The 16,208-nt window shown below is 67.3% G+C and overlaps 8 protein-coding genes across 8 annotated transcripts in view; 3 read left to right on the top strand and 5 right to left on the bottom strand.

Annotated features, from left to right (window-relative positions):
- Positions 1-812: 812 nt before the first annotated feature.
- EMIHUDRAFT_442401 (hypothetical protein) lies at positions 813-2,613 on the bottom strand. The gene is made up of 5 exons (XM_005783061.1): positions 2,288-2,613; positions 1,959-2,176; positions 1,720-1,888; positions 1,520-1,646; positions 813-1,354 (listed from the first exon to the last, which is right to left on the bottom strand). Exons 1-5 carry the CDS (start codon positions 2,573-2,575, stop codon positions 1,212-1,214), a joined length of 945 nt encoding a protein of 314 aa, XP_005783118.1. The 5' UTR covers positions 2,576-2,613; the 3' UTR covers positions 813-1,211.
- Positions 2,614-4,317: 1,704 nt separating this feature from the next.
- EMIHUDRAFT_232481 (hypothetical protein) lies at positions 4,318-6,081 on the top strand (the record flags this gene model as incomplete). The annotated part of the gene is made up of 1 exon (XM_005783060.1): positions 4,318-6,081. The coding sequence occupies one exon, from the start codon at positions 4,318-4,320 to the stop codon at positions 6,079-6,081; it is 1,764 nt and encodes a 587-aa protein (XP_005783117.1).
- Positions 6,082-6,472: 391 nt separating this feature from the next.
- EMIHUDRAFT_232480 (hypothetical protein) lies at positions 6,473-7,831 on the bottom strand (the record flags this gene model as incomplete). The annotated part of the gene is made up of 2 exons (XM_005783059.1): positions 6,473-6,622; positions 7,373-7,831. The coding sequence occupies 2 exons, from the start codon at positions 7,829-7,831 to the stop codon at positions 6,473-6,475; spliced, it is 609 nt and encodes a 202-aa protein (XP_005783116.1).
- Positions 7,832-7,997: 166 nt separating this feature from the next.
- Positions 7,998-11,270, bottom strand: EMIHUDRAFT_456468 (hypothetical protein). Its single transcript, XM_005783058.1, has 12 exons — positions 10,766-11,270; positions 10,618-10,695; positions 10,427-10,541; positions 10,258-10,348; positions 10,016-10,171; positions 9,879-9,935; positions 9,607-9,805; positions 9,222-9,530; positions 8,859-9,034; positions 8,557-8,790; positions 8,388-8,459; positions 7,998-8,314 (listed from the first exon to the last, which is right to left on the bottom strand). The coding sequence occupies exons 1-12, from the start codon at positions 11,184-11,186 to the stop codon at positions 8,126-8,128; spliced, it is 2,097 nt and encodes a 698-aa protein (XP_005783115.1). The 5' UTR covers positions 11,187-11,270; the 3' UTR covers positions 7,998-8,125.
- Positions 11,271-11,462: 192 nt separating this feature from the next.
- EMIHUDRAFT_232478 (hypothetical protein) lies at positions 11,463-12,990 on the bottom strand (the record flags this gene model as incomplete). Its single annotated transcript, XM_005783057.1, has 3 exons — positions 11,463-12,002; positions 12,075-12,365; positions 12,442-12,990. The coding sequence occupies 3 exons, from the start codon at positions 12,988-12,990 to the stop codon at positions 11,463-11,465; spliced, it is 1,380 nt and encodes a 459-aa protein (XP_005783114.1).
- Positions 12,991-13,168: 178 nt separating this feature from the next.
- EMIHUDRAFT_442396 (hypothetical protein) lies at positions 13,169-14,674 on the top strand. Its single transcript, XM_005783056.1, is given in 6 exon segments — positions 13,169-13,611; positions 13,677-13,692; positions 13,762-13,897; positions 14,168-14,216; positions 14,288-14,512; positions 14,527-14,674. 5 exon segments carry the CDS (start codon positions 13,176-13,178, stop codon positions 14,410-14,412), a joined length of 762 nt encoding a protein of 253 aa, XP_005783113.1. The 5' UTR covers positions 13,169-13,175; the 3' UTR covers positions 14,413-14,512; positions 14,527-14,674.
- A 129-nt stretch (positions 14,675-14,803) lies between these two features.
- On the bottom strand, positions 14,804-15,352 carry EMIHUDRAFT_232476 (hypothetical protein; the record flags this gene model as incomplete). Its single annotated transcript, XM_005783055.1, has 3 exons — positions 14,804-14,954; positions 15,091-15,212; positions 15,314-15,352. The coding sequence occupies 3 exons, from the start codon at positions 15,350-15,352 to the stop codon at positions 14,804-14,806; spliced, it is 312 nt and encodes a 103-aa protein (XP_005783112.1).
- Positions 15,353-15,494: 142 nt separating this feature from the next.
- The window catches only part of EMIHUDRAFT_232475 (hypothetical protein), a gene marked incomplete at both ends in the record, with an annotated part of 2,462 nt that continues 1,748 nt past the window's right edge, over positions 15,495-16,208 (top strand). Inside the window, one exon of the mRNA XM_005783054.1 lies at positions 15,495-15,987. Within this exon, the coding sequence (XP_005783111.1) occupies positions 15,495-15,987 (493 nt within the window). The remainder of the gene's footprint in view (positions 15,988-16,208) is intronic.

Below are 16,208 nucleotides of genomic sequence, written 5' to 3'. Positions count from 1 at the left end.
CATCACCGAGGTGCAGCTCCTCGCGCGTGAGCCGCGGCGCGCTGGCAAGGTCGACGGCCGGCACCTCCACGAAGTGGTTGTTGTGCGAGCGGAGGAGCAGCTCCCGCGGCCGGGTCGGCAGGCCGGGCAGCAGCCCGCGCAGGGTGCCGAAAAGGCCACCCCGCACGCCGTGCAGGACCACGGGCGAGTACTCGTACTCGGCGCGCGCCGCGCCCACCGCGGGGCGCAGCTTGGGTCGAAGAGTATCACGCAGCCACAGGACGACCGCGTTCTTGGAGTCGAAGTCGTCCTCCATCGCGCACGCGAGGATAAGTGTCTCCTCGACCACGGCCGGCGCCACACTCGCGAGCTCCACCAGAAGCAACCCGGGCCGCGGCCCGCTCTGCGGCTCGATGTGGAGTTCGCCTTGGCGAAGGCCGCCGTTCTCGACCCGCGGCGTCGGAGAGTCGATGAGCACGCGCACTCGTGAGATTGCAGCGCTGCTGCTTGTTGCCGCCATATGAGAGAAGTCGTGATGCAGCGGCATTTTTCTTCTTACCGACTTCTCTTGGGTTGTCTGTTTTCTTTCTTTCTGCCCGTAGCCCGATGCCGATCATCCGGCCCGCTGGGCGCGCTTCTTAGCTCCCCGGCCCTGGATGTGAGGTTACCGACTGCACTCCACAAGTGCTCCCCATCTCCCCAAGCGTGCTCCGCGGTATCTTACTCCCGGGAGAGGATACTGAGCAGAAGAAGAAAAAACAGGACTACTAATCCCGGACCGGGTGTGAGGCTGCCGACTGCACTCCAGTGCTCCAAGATCTTCTGCCAGCCGTGAATCCAAAACAGTAAAAAAAGAGTCTTCCCAGTACGCGGCGCCCGCCGCTGGACGAGAGAGGGAGAAGATGCCCACCAAGAGTGTCCGTACATGCACATGCATCGTACGCGCGGAGTGCCGCCGCTAGCCGGCTCCGCCGTCGCCAGTGCGGTCTGGGCGGGCCTGCTGCAGCCGGAGCTGCGGCGCGCGCGGCAGTGGACGGCGAAGAGAGCGTCTCGACGCGCGAGAGCGACTCGCCGCGCAATCGAGACGCTCGAGGGCATCCTGAGAGGGGGGTGGGAGTCGCGGAGGGCTGTCAGATCTCTCCCGCGAGATGGCGAAAGTCTACACAGCGGCGATTGGGGTTGAACGAGCGTGACAGCTGAGCGGGGCTGGCAGCTGGGCGCGCCCAAGTGTTTCACCCCTCGTCGTCCTCCTCCTCCTCCTCGCTATTGTAGCCCTGGCAGGGCTGTGCGTTGCCGAGGAGGCGCATCATGATCGCCCTCTTGTCGATCACGATGCGGGTGCCGTTCCACGTGTAGTAGAGCACGTAGTCACAGCCTGTTCACCCGATCGGCAGAGATTTTGCCGAGATTATCGAGCCGAGTTGTAGGGCCGACATCCAGCCGAGATCTCGAGGTGGTGAACTTAAATGTGCACACTCACGAAGGGATTGAGCTGAGATAAGCCGAGATCGGCCAAGAGAGATCAGCCGAGATCTCGCACCGATTAGGATGGTCCACGGGTGCTTCAGCACAGAATGGTGGTAGTGCTCGTTGAAGCATCCCCTGAAAGACGAGTGAGAAAACACGTCCTCCAAGTTGCACTCGCCGAGCACCATGGTGGCGCTTGCCTATGGGGAAGAGTCTGACTGAGTCCGGCGGCCGAGCGCGTCGGCTACTCGAACCTCAGTTCGAAGCGCGCGCCTGTAGCGCCGTGAAGAGCTTGGAGTCGCGGTTGGAGTCGGTGTACGTGACTCCCGATTGCAGGCAGACTTCGACGGCGTCGTCGATGTCGTACTGCTCGGTCTCGTTGCCGTTTGATGGGTCGATGAAGGAGATGCTCACCGCGAGCTTCTCACCAGTTGACTCGAGCCTATGAGAGAAGGAGGCGGTGCCGTAGGGGATGGAATGGAGGCGAGCGGGGAGAGGAGGAGGGCCCGCACTTGTCTGTCGCACGCCGCAGGAAGCAGATGAACTCGGTGTGGAACTCGGCGTTGCACTGTTCGATCAGGTGGGTGAAGCCGGGGGCGTAAGTGTACTCAAAGTAGCTCGGCACCGACGGCAGCTTGGACGCAGCGAGCAAACGCGAAAAGAATAGCTTGCCCTGAACGCACGCCGGGAGCAGCACGCCGGTATCCGAGTTGAAGTCGATCAGTCCCGCCTGTGAGCACACGGGTGTGTGGTGAGGTGGGTAGATGCTAACTTCCTCGTCACTGACCTGGCGCACAAGGAAGTGTGCTAGATCTCTCCCGCTTCCCGCCGCCCTGCTCACCTTGACAGCCAGTTGGCAGGACAGGAGGACGAAACTGTGCGGCGGGACCGTGCTGCCGGGGCCACCCATCTCGCGCAGCGCCATCAGGACCGGCCCGAGCGCCACCCTCGTGCCCTCCATCGCGAACACCTCGTACTCCAGCATGACGTCGACGAGTTTCGACGATTCCGTCGGCGTGTCGCCCTTCTCGATCACGCTCACGCCATGCATCAGCATCAAATAGAGAGTGGTGCCCGACCGTGTGACGATGCGAGAGCAGTTCTGCACGATCATCGACTGCAGCAGCATCTCGCGAGTGTTGGCGCGAGACCAGATTATCAAGAAGCACGCGCGGCCTACGGGAAAGGAGAGTGGTGAGAGAGGGTTTCTCCGCAGACGCCGAGGAAGTTGACGCGATCGGCGCCAAACTCGCGCATTAAAACGAGCAGAGGCGAGCCCTCGAACACGAGGTCGCTGATGGCGGTGATGGCAGGCTGCTCGTACTCCCTGTAGATGGCGTAAAAGAAGCTCGGGCTCGCAACCGGCACGAGGGCGTTCGGCGCGGCCGCCGGTACCTGCGCGAGGCGCTCGGGCGCGGAGACGCTCCGCGCCTCCCCCTCTGGAATCTGCAGATTCTCAGCCGCCGCGCCCGCCGCCTCCGCCACCGCCCGCGCGTACGCCACCGCCGCCTCCACCGCCGTGGCGAAGCAGCCGAGGGCGACCGTCCTTCCGGCCACACTGCGCTGCGCCCGGAAGCGGCCAGAGGCATGCTCGTGCACGCCCTTGTAGCCGGTGGCGCTTCCGCTCGAGAGGTGCAGCCGCAAGCCCTCCGCCTCCTCCGCCACCGCCACCGCCGCCGCTGCCGCCGCCGCGACTGGCGCCGTCGCCTCAAGCTGGTAGTGCCGTCGCACCGCCGCTACCGAACGCACCCCAGCGGCCCAGGGCACGTGCAGGTAGAGGACCTTCTTGCGGTAGGTGCCCTTCTTAGAGAAGGTACAGCCGAGCGCGACAAACGCCTTGACAGTGTTCCGCCGGTCCACAGCCTCGACGAGCGTGACGATCGCGAGGCCGTAGAGCCGGCTGTCACGCCCCACGCCGTCGAGTAGCCGCTCGAGCTCCACCCGCGCGCGGTTGAGCTCCATCTTTCCGCACGCGACGACGGCCTGCTCCCGGGCGTCAATAGCCGCGGGGGGCAGAAGCAGAGAGGGCTCCATAGGGAGCCGGGACTGCGGCGTCTTCCTTCCGCCAGTACGCGGCGGGATCAGCCACTCTGCCTTTGCGGTGGCAATCGCTGCGGCGACTTCATCCTGTGAAGAGCGAGGGGGCGTGTCGTGCAGGACGAACTTCTCGAGGGCAGCACTGAGCTCGGAGCTCGTTCGGCCATCCATCGTGCCGCCCGGCGCGCTGAGAGTCCGCGGCCATCACAGGGTTCCGGCTCCTACGGAAAAGAATTTTCCCTCCTTAAATCCCTGTGTGGTGGCGGCCTGCCGTCCTCCCATCCCTCCCTTGGGTTGTCCGTTTTCTTTCTTTCTTTCTTTTTACGGAAAAGAATTTGAGCACTAAAAGAACAAAGCTCGCTTCGGAATTTAACTCAGCTTACACACCTGCTCGAGTGGATAGCCGCCGCCCGCATTCATCGAGCCACTGTTGTCCACCACCCAGATGCGCAGCGGGAAGGCTTGCGACGACTTGTGCATCTCAAACGCCAAGCCAGGCGGGAAGCCGTCCCGCTGCAGCTGGGCCATGTCGGGCTCGGGAGCAGCGGCGACAGCGTCGACCGCTGTCGCCGCGACTACGGAAGGGCCCGCCACCGGCATGCCCATCGCAACGATGGGATCCGACATGTGCTCCTTTGGTCGCGCCGAGGCGAGTGCGGCCGTCTTGCGTGCCGCGGAGGTTTTCTTTTGCAAGCTGCAACTTTCTTTTCCTGTCGGCACAATTTCTTCCCCGCGCGCCAAGTACACCAGGCCGACAGCAAGAGAGGAGCGCCGGGCTCGCGAGCGAGGCGGAGACAGCAAGCAGCACCAACACGGCCAAGGATATCTACCTTCATGGGACGGCGTACCTTCGAGCTCGTCCTCGCCTTTGCTCTGGGCGCTTGCGTCACCCAGCTTGTCGGCTTCTTCCGTGCGACGGGTGGCGGCAAAATGCTGTCTGCTGCAAAGGTCCGCTTGCCGAGTGCTCAGGATGCTGCTCTACCGAGTGCTGCCTCCGTGCTGGCTGTCTGCGACGCTGCCCGCCGCCACTCGGACGGGGCCCTCATCGCGTGCATCGCCGACCACAACTCTCTCCACATGGCTCTGAGTTGGGTCGCTGCGGTGCGCGCGCTGAACCGGTCGTTTGCGGTGTTTGCCGTCGATTCCGAGATCCGCGCCGAGCTGGTCCGCCGCGGCGTGCCGACCATCGGCGGCGAGGGCGTGCCGCCAGCCGACATGCGGATGACGTGGGTGAAGACCAAGGCGGGCGGGCTCGCGCCGAACGAGCGCTTCGCCAAGCTTGGGGGCCTGCGCTCGCACGTGATGATCGCCCTGCTGCGCGCAGGGTGCGAGCACCTACTCTTCACCGATGCCGACGTCCTCTTCAGCGGGGACCCGGTCCCGTTCGTGCTCCGCTTCTCGGACGAGGCGGTCCGCCCGGGCCCCGTCCTCGTCTCCTCCGACTTTTTGAACACGAACATGAGCGCCCGGGCGGACGGCCAGCTCGAGGACCCGCAGGTCTCCGCGGTCTACTACGCCGCGTGGAACGTCGGCCTGCTGTATTGGCACCGCTCCGCGCTGCCGGCGCTCGAGGCGTGGCACAAGCTCGTCGTCGACACTCCCGAGCAGTGGGAGCAGGCGCTGATCCGGACGGCGCTCGAAGACAAGCCCCGCAGGACTGTGCGGCCCGCGCTGGCGAGCCGCCGCCTCTTCACGGGCTTCAACGGCACCACGTCGATCGGCGTCCTCCCCGTCGACCGCTTCTGCAACGGCCACACGTACTTCGTGCAGCGCCTGCCCCAGCGGCACCGCCACGAGCCGATCGCCGTCCACCCCACCTTCCTGCCCACCCCGGGAGCCTCCAAGATGCACCGGCTGCGCGAGGCGACGCTCGTCGACGACCCGCCCGAGTACTACTCCCCTCCGCAGGGCGTGCTGGCGTACACGCCCCGCGTGCGCCTCGACCTCGCGCGGCCGTCGGGCGTGATGGGCGTCGAGGCCCACATGGCGATGGTGCACGAGCAGCTGTCGCAGCTGCGCTCCGCCTGGGTGCTCGCGCAGAAGCTCGGCCGCGTCCTCGTCCTGCCCACGCTCACGTGCGGGCTCGACCGGCTCTGGTGGGAGATCAACGGCACGATCCCGGGGACGGACACCCCCCTCCCGATCTCGCCCTGCCCGGCCGACCTCGTCCTCGACCTCGAGGTGCTCATGCGGAATCACGGCCGCGACGGGCGGCTGGTCGCCGTGCGCGAGTACTCCTTCCTGCAGAACCCGCGCCTGCCGGCCGAGCTGCGCACGCCCATCACTCTGCCTCGCCCTCCGAGCAGCCTGGACGAGGCGAGCCTGCTGCCGCTCCGCGCACAGCTCGCCGCGCGGCCGGCCGCACCGCTCCTCTTCGGCGAAATGCCGCCCGACTTGTACGAGAAGCTGCCGCCGAGCGAGCGGCAGCAGACCGAGCGCACTCTCCTCGTGTGGGCCGCCTTCTGGTGCTGCACAAAGCGGCAGAACCCAAAGGTGCGCGGCGCCGTCTGGTACGATATTTTCTGGGACCAGCCGGGCCACGTGGACAGGCACGGGCGGGTGTGGAATGAGAGCTGGCGGGTCATCCTCGGCCCGTGACCTTGGATTCTGTCTCCACACACTTCGTTCTCACGCTCGGCCCTCTCGGAGAGTTGACAGCTCATGTGACAGCTACAGACCCCGGTCGTACTCGTAGCGGAGACTAGAGAGAGTGCAGCGAGCCGAGGGGGGCCGCTCTGCTGCTCGCTGCTCTATCTCGTCTATGACTAGGGCGTATAGGGGGGAGGGGACGTAGGCCGTATGGCGCGCTCTGCCTCTCGGCGTGCTCGGAAGGCGTGGTACGTTTTGGCGCCCCGTACGTTGGTTCTGTGGAGTGTGGTGAAGATTTTTGAATCGCGCCCGGGGAAATATCAGACAACGCGGGTGCTTGAAGGGGCCTCTCGGCCGCCCTCCCTCTCTCTCGCGCGGTCCCTACGGCTGTGTACTGCCGCTACCTGCTCAGCTGCGACACCACCGGCGGCGGCCCCTTTGCGATCGCCGCCACAGGCACACCCCACAGCCTGCGGCTCTTTGCGGCGCTGCGGTGGCCACCGCAGAGCGGCGCCGGCCACGCCCGGGTTTTGCTCGTCGTCGTCACCGCCTGCACGCGGGGGAAGGGAGGGCGGCTCAGGCTGCAGGCGTGCATCTCTCTCGCGCTGCGCATGTCCGTCTTCTGTCGCTGCGATCTCGGGCCCCGTGCGGTCTCTCCCGGCCGCCTCGGGGTACGGCGGCATCGCCTCGAGCAGCCTCGCCCACTCCGCCTCCCAGGCCGGGTCCGGTCGGGAGGGCGACTCGGGGCCTGCGCCACGAGAGGGACGGGGTGTGAGGAGGCCGGAGCGGGCGGCGGCGGGCGTCGCGGCGCCACCCGCGCCGTTGCCGTCTCCGCCCGCGCCGCCGGCTGCCAGGGAGGGAGCCTACGGTGCGCGTCGTGGACGTGTCGTGGACGTGTCGTGGACGTGACGCGCCGAGGGGAGAGAGCCGAGCGGCGAGGGAGGGGCGGGTGTGCCTGCGCCGGGCGCGGTGCCCCCTGCGGCGGCGGTCGCTTCCGGTTCTGGTGGAGCTCGTCGAAGGGGCGAGACCTGGACAGAGGGTAGAGGGGGAGAGGCGGGGTTGGCTTCGCGTGGTCTCTCTGACACCCTCGGGCCTTGGGCGCGGGGGGGAGAGGGCGAGGGTGGTGGGGTTGCCACGGGGTGGCGGGGAGGAGACCTCGAGTCGGCTGGGAGGCGAGTGAAGAGCGTCTCGGCCGCGTCTCTCTCCCCGGCGGCGTCTGTCCTCTCTCTCTCTCTCTCTCTCTCTCTCTCTCTCTCTCTCTCTCTCTCTCTCTCTCTCTCTCTCTCTCTCTCCTGCCGACGACGAGGCGCTTTTGCGCGAGCGTGTGGTACTTGCAGCCGAGGGGGCGCTCGCAAACGCCGCCCTTGTTGCCGCGCCGCACGCCGCAGATTGCGTCCAGGTCGAGCCCCAGCCCCTCCGACGGGGATGCGCCCAGCTGTGTCCGCCCTTCCACCCCGTTAGAAGGCCTCGCCTTTGGCCGGCCGTGGCCGCTCTCCTGCGCGAGGAGTTCGCGCAGCGGTAGCGTCGAGCAGAGCGCCTGGTGGGCGGCGAAGCGCTCCGCGACCACCGGCCGCTTGCACGCGGCGCACTGCACCAGATGCTCGCTCTGCAGCAGTGGTAGGTAGTTGGAGCGCAGCCCCGAGTACCACCCAAACTGAGTAGCGAGCGCCGGGCCACCCTCCGACTGCCGCGTCCAAAAGTCGGCGACGGAGACGGGCCAGTCCGCGGCGAGGACCTCATCGACGCTGCTTCCGGCCATGCAGCGCACTCGGGTGGCCAACCGTGGGCGCGCTGTGTCGGAGTCGCGCTCGGTTGACAACCCAGCGGGTTCGGCTCCTCTGTGGTAGGGGCCTTCCATCGGACAAATAGGAGCCCGAGAGCCATGGCAGAGGAGGATTGTGTGGTTGTTGTTGTTTTAATGGATTGTTGTAGTCTTGCGTTTTTTTTGGCTCGCACCGCCCCATTCTCAAGGCACAAGGGCGGCGGCCGTGCCCGTCCGTGGGTGCTGTAGTGGGTGGTGACGGACAAGAGCGCTCTGCTGTGGTCCTGTGCGTCAACCGAGGATGCCCGCGTGCTGCAGCGTTTCTGTGAACCTCGCCGGGTCGACCCGCCGGTCGGCCGTCATCGCCATCTCGAGCACGAGCAGCAGCTTCTTGATGGGCACGCCGGTGGCGAGGGAGCCGAGGATCGGCTGCAGCTCCGCCGCGTTGGTGACGCCGAGCTGGCCGAGGGCGCGCAGCACCTGCTCTCAACAGGCGGCGGCGTGAGCGGGCGCCGTTCACGGCAGGGCGGAGCTCGCAAAGGAGGCGCGGCGCCGACGGCGCGTCGAGCGGTTCTACGGACAGCTTGACGTTGAACGCGTCGAGCAGCTCGAGCGACTCGAGGACCTGCTCGCGGGTGGCGGGTGTGAGGAGCGGCGCGTGGAGCGGCGTCGAGCGGCTGGGGCGACTTGAGCGCCTCGGAGGAGGAGGTCGTGCCCAGCACGAGCAGCTTGCCCCCCTTCTTCTTGGGCGGCTGCTTGATGCAGGTGAGCAGCGTCTGCAGCACCACGTTCGAGAAGCGGGGCCCGATCCGCGCGTAGTCGAGCAGCCGCTCGAGGTCGTCCAGGATGACGACCGAGAGCTCGGAGCGGTGCGCGTCGTCAAAGACGCTTTTGATCTGCGCCGCCTTTGCCGCCTCGTGCACGCCTAGGCGCAGGGCACACGGCGTGGCGACGCGCTGTCCACGGACGCCGCCGCTGCAGCCTCGCGCTCGCCGAGGGTGGTGGCGGGGGCGATGAGGCGGACGAAGGGGAAGGTCGACGTGAGCGCCATGTGCGCTGCGAGGGCGGTCTTGCCGGCGCCGGCGGCGCCCTCGAACACGACGGAGAGGAGGGAGGTTCGCGACGAGGCGCGGAGCTGCTGGATGAGGACCGACATCGTCTCTTTGAGGCGGGGCAGCGACCCTCCGTACTCGAGGATGCCTGGGGGGGGGGGGGGGGGTCGGTGTGGCGCCGGTCTCGCGGTAGCAGCGTGCCGCCGACGAGAGCGTGACGAGAGCGTGCCTTGCGGGATGGCGTCGTGCAGCATCTCGTCGGGGCAGCCGAAGGCGGGCTGCAGCTCCGCCTGTTTAGAGCGACGGCGTGTGAAGAGGCGCCGTCCCCACGCCACGAGAGCAGGGCGGCGGCCCCGCCAGCGCGCGGTCAAAGTCCGGCCGCGTCACGAGCAAGTTCTCCGCCTTTGCGCCCTTCTTGACGTTCTCGACCGTCACCTCCCGCCCGAAGGCCCACGAGGTTGCCGACCGAACCAGCCCCTCGATCTCGGCGCCGGAGAAGTTCTTCGTCTCTGCGGCGAGCTCCTCGAGCGAGACGTCCGGCGAGAGGTACTTGTTCTCGCGCATCTTTGCGGTGTGTATCGAGAGGATCTGGTGCCGCCCGTGCTCGTCCGGCAGCGAGATCTCGACCTGCACCTCGAGCCGGCCTACACAGTCGAGAGGCAGCCGAGATGCAGCCGGGCTCGCGCTGCGGGGTGTGCCCGGCTCGGCTCGCAGGTGCACCGGGCCGCAGCAGCGCCGCGTCGATCATGTCGAGTCGGTTGGTCATGCCAATCACGAGGATGTTGTTGAGCGAGTGCACGCCGTCGATCTTGGAGAGCAGCTGGTTGACCACCGTGTCGCCGACGCCGGCGTCCGACCTCTGCATGCCGCGCTGCTTGCAGATCGAGTCGATCTCGTCGAAGATGATGATGTGCAGGTCCTGCTCACGGGCAGCGCCGCGTGAAGAGACGCCCTCCGCGCGCCTCAGCCGTGGCGAGCAGCGGGAGCGGGACCGAGTCGTCGCCCCGCGACTCGTACTCGGCCTCCGCCTCGGCGAAGAGCTTGCGCACCTGGCGCGGGGCACACACGGCCGGGAAGGGTCCGGGAGGGGGCGTAGCAGCCTCCCGCCTCGCCGCGTGGCGCAGCGCACATTCTCCTCCGCCTGGCCGACGAACTTGGACAGCACCTCGGGCCCGTTGACCACCTTGGGCTCCTTGCCGTTGAGCATCTTTCCGATCTGGCGCGCGATGAGCGTCTTGCCGGTGCCGGGAGGGCCGTGCAGCATCATGCCTGTCCACACCCGCGGCTGTGAGGAGACGGCGCCTTGCCGGTGCCGGGAGGGCCGTGCAGCGCCGTGCCCTTGACGTGCGAGATGCCGAGCTTCTTCATGACCGAGACCGGGAAGATGCGGGAGGCGAAGGCGCGGCGGAAGATGTCGGAGAACTCCTGGTCGAGCCCCCCGATCCCCATCGCCTCGAACGACCTGCGCACGCCGCCCGGGCTCGTCAGGCGCCTCCTCCCGTTCCGCTCGGACCCCCGCCTCCCGCCCCACGGCTGGCACCAGTCCGAGCGGAAGATGTTTGTCTTTGCGGCCTCCTCGACGGCGGCGCCCGTGAGCTTGATGGGCGACTGTGCCGCCGGCCGGAGCTGCAGCTGCGTCTGCGGGCCGAGCATGCCTAGCAGGGCATGCCTCTCCTCAACATCGGCGGCGGGAGGAGGAGGAGCTGCTGCGGCCGCGGGCTCGAGCGGCGCCTCTGCGCGCGCCTTTCGCGGTGTCCTGCCCCAGCGGGATCACCTCGAGGCTCGTGGCGGTCAGCTTCAGGTTGTCGCCTACGGGGACGGCTCCGACGCGCTTCGGAGAAGCGTCCGGAGAGTGCGGCTCCGCCGGCCCTCTCGTCTCCCTGCCACTCGGCGACGACCGGCTGATTGACAGTGACGTACTGCAGCGCGAAGCGAGCGAGGAAGGCCTTGGAGAGCTCGCCGGCGTCAATCTCCCTGCCGCTCCCGCGCTGCCGCAGCACGTAGTCCACCTCGAACACCACCATCGCCGCGCCAGCCTTCTCCGCCGCTGACGGCGAAAAGACGTCCACGGCGATCGACGCGCCGTTCGAGACGCTGAGCATCCCACGGTGGATCGAGTTGAGGGCGACGCAGCCGGGCTCGACGCGGCGGTCCGCCCGTGCCGTCAGCACATAGCCTCCCATCTCGACGTAGACATCGCCGCCCGGTCCGAGGAGAGAGTGGTCCGCGTCGGAGAGAAAGGCGCAGTTGGTGAGGGCGCACTCCTGGTTGGGAGAGTTGGAGACGCGCATCTGCGGCATGGCGCCAGAGGAGGAAGCCAGCGGCGGCGGCGGCGGCGGCGACGGCGGCGGAGCAGTGCAGCAGTGCGTTGCGCCGCCTCACAGCGCCGCGGCCGACAGCCCTCGAAAGATAGGAAAAGAATGCCAGGTCGCGAAAAGAATTTTACAACAAAACTCCAAGTGCTCCCTCTCAAAGAGCAGACAGCCAGGCTCATACGGTGCACTGTAACGGTAGGATTTCGTCACCGCAAGAAATACGACGCGCACCCCCCCCCCTTTTTACCACGACGGCCTCGTTCACTCCTCCGGCCGCCAGCAAAAGCACTTTCCGCCCGAGTTGCTCGCGACCAGCACGGGCTGCGTCGGGTGCTGCGCGATCAGCGAGACGACCGACGTGACGTTGTCGTGCTCGAGCCGCTCGGCCGCGCTGCCGTCGCTCGCGTCGAAGACGTCGATGCCGCGCGGGTGCAGCAGCGAGCCGCAGACGACCGTCTCGTCGGAGCCGCGCAGCCACTCGGCCTGGAAGCTTGTGATGTAGCGGCCCGTCTTGTTGTTGTGCTTGATGGCCGTCTGCAGCGCCCAGTCCTTGTCCGCCTTGCCGCCCGCGAATACGCGCAGCAGGTCGTCGTTGCACGTGGTGAGCAGCCGGTCGCCGGAGTGCGAGAAGCGTGCGGCCGTGACGGAGAGGCCGTGCTCGAGCGTCGCGAGCGGCTTCGCCTTTTTGCCGCCGGCGCCGCCGAACGCGCGCACGTCCCACAGGCAGACGGTGCGGTCGAGCGAGGCCGTGGCGAGGAGGTGCGGCTTGGCCGCGCTAAAGTCGGCCGAGAAGACCTTCTTCTCGTGCACGCGCTGCGTGTGCACGCCCGTGCCGCCGCCGCCCGGCGCAGCGCGCGGGTCGAGCAGCGTGACGAGGCCGTCGGTGCGGCAGACGGCGAGCGCCCCGCCCTCGCCCGCGGTGCGCGAGAGGGCGTGCAGCATCGCATAGTCGCCGTCCGGGTCCTCGGGTGCGCGGTACAGCTCGACAAAAGCGGAGCTGCCGCCGCCGCCGAGGTCGAGCGCGCGGACCGCGCCGTCGTGCGAGCAGGAGAGCAGCAGGTGCGGCAGGTGCGCCGCGAAGCGCATCCCCGCGACGGGGCGCGAGTGCGGCTCGAAGGTGACGACCGGCGTCTCGTCGCCGGCGAGGACGTCCCACAGCCCGACCTACCAGAGGGAGGCTCCGAGGATCTTCAGGGGAGGCTCCGAGAAGAAGCGTCATGAAGGACGTCTAGCGGTTCACCCTGCCCCACGTGTCGCCCGCAGCGACGAGCAGCTTGGTCGGCGACGGGTGCACCGCGAGCGAGAAGATCCGCTCGGGAACAAGCTTCGCAATGTCGTCCTCCGCCACCGCCAGCGAGCTCAGGTCCATCTTGGTCTTGCGCGACGCGGGCGCTGGTGCCTCGCGGATGCTCCCCTCGCCAAGCCGCGCCAAGAATGTGGCCGCCTCCTCCGCCGACGTCGCGCCGGTCGAGACCTTTGCCGCGTCGAGCGGCACGCTTGGCTTGCGTGGCTGGCGGACGACGGGGTCGGGCGTGGCGACGACCGGCTTGTCGGGCATCGCCTTGCCTTCCGTGTCGAGGTTCTGCTGACGCAGCGACTTGGTCCGCGGCGGCACACTGCTCGCCTTCTTCTTCTTGTTGATCGCCGAGCCCTTGACAGTGCGGGCCTGCGTCTTGAGTGTGCGAATCGAGGCGACGTCCTGTTCAATGCCGAGGGCGACGAGCGCAGCCTTGTTGGCCGCGATGTTCTTGAGGCGCTCCTGTTCGTAGGCCGAGAGGCTGGTGGACATCTCTGAGCACTGGAGCAGGTGGGTCGTGGAAACTTCGAGCGTGAGTCGATTAAAATAACCTTACAACCCCTGCTCTTTACGGGAACGCTCTCTTGTGGGCGCCTGGGTCTAAATTTGCCCTTGAATGATTTCTTTTGTTGCGGCCCTCGCTCGGCGACAGTGCACGCCTGTCTCCTGCCCACCAGATGGCGTGGCGTCACAGCCCATGGGTTACGGCACGGGCGCTCGGTCTTGGAGCAACCGCCGCCGTCGTCGTCGTATCCGCGGTGCGGCTGCTCCGCCGCCGGCCGCCGCCTCGACCAGCCGCCGCAGCGCTGCCGTCGGACATCGCCCGGGTCGCCACGACGGCGGAGGTGGCCGCCGCTGTCCGTGCCGAGGGCGTGTGCGTTGTTGAGCGCGTGCTCGACGCGGCGGCGGTGGCGGCGCTGCGAGAGAGGGTTGCGGCGCTCGAGCCGAGGAAGCGGCAGAACCGGAGGGCGAAGCGGTGGGAGCACGTGCACTCGCCGGAGGCGGCCGCGTTCGCAGAGCTTGCCCAGCACCCCTCCATCGCCGCGGCGGCCAAGGCGCTGCTCGGCCCAAAGCACTACCTCGAGAAGTGCGGGCTGGTGGTGTCGCATCCTGGCGCCGAGCTGCTGGCGAGAGATGCAGCGAGATGCCGCACTCCCTCACCGTCCTGCCTGCTGCAGGCGCGACGGCGCAGCGGCGGGCGCATGGGCACGCCTCGCCTGCTTGCCTGGTGCACTGTTGAGGAGTCGCTGGATGGGCCCACAGGTGGCACATGGACACGCCGCACCTCTTTGCGTGCCGAGAGCACCTGCCGCCGCACTCGCTGTCTGTCTTTGTGCCGCTGTGCGACCTCCGCCCCGCCAACGGGCCCACCGAGTTCCACCTCGCGTCGCACATCAAGGCGGCGCATGCACTCGCAGAATCACTACTCCGCCTCGCACCGCACGTCAACTCGGCACGACCCGCGCAGTCACACGCACACCCCTTCTCGCACACAGCGCGCCGCGCACCAACGCAGGCTTGCACTCGCACTCACGCACCCGACTGCACCCGGGCCTGGTGCGGACTGGATTCCGTGCGCATACACTGCGCAGGGAGGCAGCGCAGCCCTGCCGACTTGGCCACCACGGCGACGCCTCGCCCACCCGCCCAACCCTCACCCCGGCCACAGGCCAACCTGGTCCGCCCGCCGAGCCGTGCGGCCGCCTGCTGCCCCGCCGGCGCGAGCGGTGCCATGGCACCACCCGCGCGCTCGGGTTGCCCGGAAGCTTCTCGCAGCCCTCTCGCGTAGGCTCGTGCGTGCTGTACGACCCGAGGGTGATGCACCGCGGAGGGGCGAACGAGAGCGAGGGGGAGCGGGCACTCGTCTACCTCACCCTCTCCCGCGTCTGGTACAGAGACACGCTCAACCCGTGACCAATCGGGGCGGGCCTTTGGCTTTTTGCTCGGCGCGGGCCCAAACGAAACGCCTCTCTTTTGCCGTTCTCGCTCGAGATCGGTACTGGAGGACGGAGCGGGCAGCGCGGGGGTCGGGGGTGACGGCCCACAGAGAGGCGAGAGGGACCACACACTCTATAATACCGCGTGGTAGCGCGAGTACTAATGTACATGTTGTAGTTGTCCGACGCGTGGCGTGGAGTTCCGCGTTCCATGAATGAAGTACATACTCACGAGCGACAAGCGAGGGCTCGTCAAAAAGACGGACGGGCACGACAGACACAAAGGGCGGCCGCAAGCCGCAGCAAGTAAATAGACATACAGGGAGAACAGAGAGGCGTGCGCCGCAATGGGTCCAGTCTCCTCCCCTCTACTCCTCCGCCGCCGCACCTCCCAACTTCTCCTCGAGCGCGCCAACCTTTTCGCGTAGCCGAGCCGCCTCGGCACGTAGCGTCTCGTTCTCCGCCTTGAGCTGATCCACGTCGACGCCCGTCGGCGCGCCAAGCGTCATTTTGATGAACCTGTGTGCCGAGGCCGGCCCGTCGGCTCGCCGGCCACGCGGCTGCAGACGAGACTTGCTCTTTCTCTCTCTCTCGCGCGCGCGGGCGTGGCGGCGGTGTGGCGTCGCGCTGCGTGCGGGAAAGGCGCGTGGCGCACTCGATCGCGTTGGAGGGCTTCTCGGGCTCCTCGTACAGCCCGACCAGCACCTTGGTCAGCGCATCGATCACGCCGGACCGCTCGAGGTACTTCCTGAACTCCTCCTTTTTGGCATCGGGCGACTGCGGCGGGGCAGGTGGCGGGAGGGAGCCCGTCAGAGCGCGGCGCGAGAACATCCGCCGTAGCGTGACGCCGCAGTGCCCTCGGGAGGCGGGGTTCGGACCGTCAGGGAGCTGACTGCGGCGTTTGCGATCGCGGCCATCCTCGAAACGCTCGGGAAAGCGAAAAAAGATTTTTTTTAACGAGATCGTTAAAAGGTAAGGAAAAGAAAAGGTCCGAGGTTATCTGAGAGCGGCTGGGGCTCTGCCTGACAGCAACGCATCCCCGGGGGCAGGACGAGAAAGATGCGGCTCCGATCTGCGTCCTGCCAGATCTCGATCCTCGGAGTCATCTTCCTCTTCATATTCACAGCTTACAGCACCATTCAGGGATTCGCCTCGCAGCTGTATGGCGAGGCGCTCGCGTCCGAGATGGAGTCGACGCTCTACGCAACCTTCACGCTCGCCTGCTTCGTCGCACCCGCAGTCACAAACACGCTCGGTCCGCGGCTCACCCTCTTCCTCGGCGCGCTCGGCTACGCGGCGCTCGTCGCCGCCTCGCTCCTCCTCGCGATCGTCGGCGCGCCGTGGTGCCGCGGAGTGGTCGTTCTGGGCGGCGGCGTGCTGGGCGTTGGCGCGGCGCTGCTGTGGACAGCGCAGGGACGGCTGATGCTCGAGTACTCGGACGGGACGGACCAGGGGCGCCTCTTTGCCATCTTCTGGGCCCTGTTCAACTGCTCGAGTGTGGTTGGCGGCCTGCTCACGTTCTTCTACTTTTCCCACCACTCGGAGGAGGCGAGTGTGTGTGGCCCTCTCCGCCTCTCCGCCTCTCCGCCTCTCCGCCTCTCCGCCTCTCCACCTCTCTCTCTCTCTCTCTCTCTCTCTCTCTCTCTCTCTCTCTCTCTCTCTCTCTCTCTCTCTCTCTCTCTCTCTCTCTCTCTCTCTCTCTCTCTCCCTCTCTCCCTCTCCCCCCCTCCCCTCTCTCTCTCTCTCTCTCTCTCTCTCTCTCTCTCTCTCTCC

Source organism: Emiliania huxleyi (assembly GCF_000372725.1).
Source record: "Emiliania huxleyi CCMP1516 chromosome Unknown EMIHUscaffold_182, whole genome shotgun sequence".
In the NCBI taxonomy this organism is placed as follows: domain Eukaryota; phylum Haptophyta; order Isochrysidales; family Noelaerhabdaceae; genus Emiliania; species Emiliania huxleyi.
The sequence above is the reverse complement of the archived record's forward strand: the minus strand, read 5'-3'. Positions and strand labels throughout refer to the sequence as shown.

What these genes read in the sequence shown, in the direction of transcription:
- EMIHUDRAFT_456468 (XM_005783058.1), bottom strand. Translation starts at nt 11,186, where the DNA reads ATGCCGCAGATGCGCGTCTCCAACTCTCCCAACCAGGAGTGCGCCCTC. An exon ending in AGTCGCGGGGCGACGACTCG is followed by an intron (nt 9,806 to 9,878) that starts GTCCCGCTCCCG and finishes GCCCGTGAGCAG; the next exon opens with GACCTGCACATCATCATCTT. An exon ending in AGAAGGGGGGCAAGCTGCTC is followed by an intron (nt 8,460 to 8,556) that starts GTGCTGGGCACG and finishes ACCCGCGAGCAG; the next exon opens with GTCCTCGAGTCGCTCGAGCT.
- EMIHUDRAFT_442401 (XM_005783061.1), bottom strand. Translation starts at nt 2,575, where the DNA reads ATGCTGCTGCAGTCGATGATCGTGCAGAACTGCTCTCGCATCGTCACA. An exon ending in CCTGCCAACTGGCTGTCAAG is followed by an intron (nt 2,177 to 2,287) that starts GTGAGCAGGGCG and finishes GTGTGCTCACAG; the next exon opens with GCGGGACTGATCGACTTCAA. An exon ending in AGCTCTTCACGGCGCTACAG is followed by an intron (nt 1,647 to 1,719) that starts GCGCGCGCTTCG and finishes TCTTCCCCATAG; the next exon opens with GCAAGCGCCACCATGGTGCT.
- EMIHUDRAFT_442396 (XM_005783056.1), top strand. Translation starts at nt 13,176, where the DNA reads ATGGCGTGGCGTCACAGCCCATGGGTTACGGCACGGGCGCTCGGTCTT. An exon ending in ACCTCGCGTCGCACATCAAG is followed by an intron (nt 13,898 to 14,167) that starts GCGGCGCATGCA and finishes CCCCGGCCACAG; the next exon opens with GCCAACCTGGTCCGCCCGCC. An exon ending in GGCCGCCTGCTGCCCCGCCG is followed by an intron (nt 14,217 to 14,287) that starts GCGCGAGCGGTG and finishes CCTCTCGCGTAG; the next exon opens with GCTCGTGCGTGCTGTACGAC.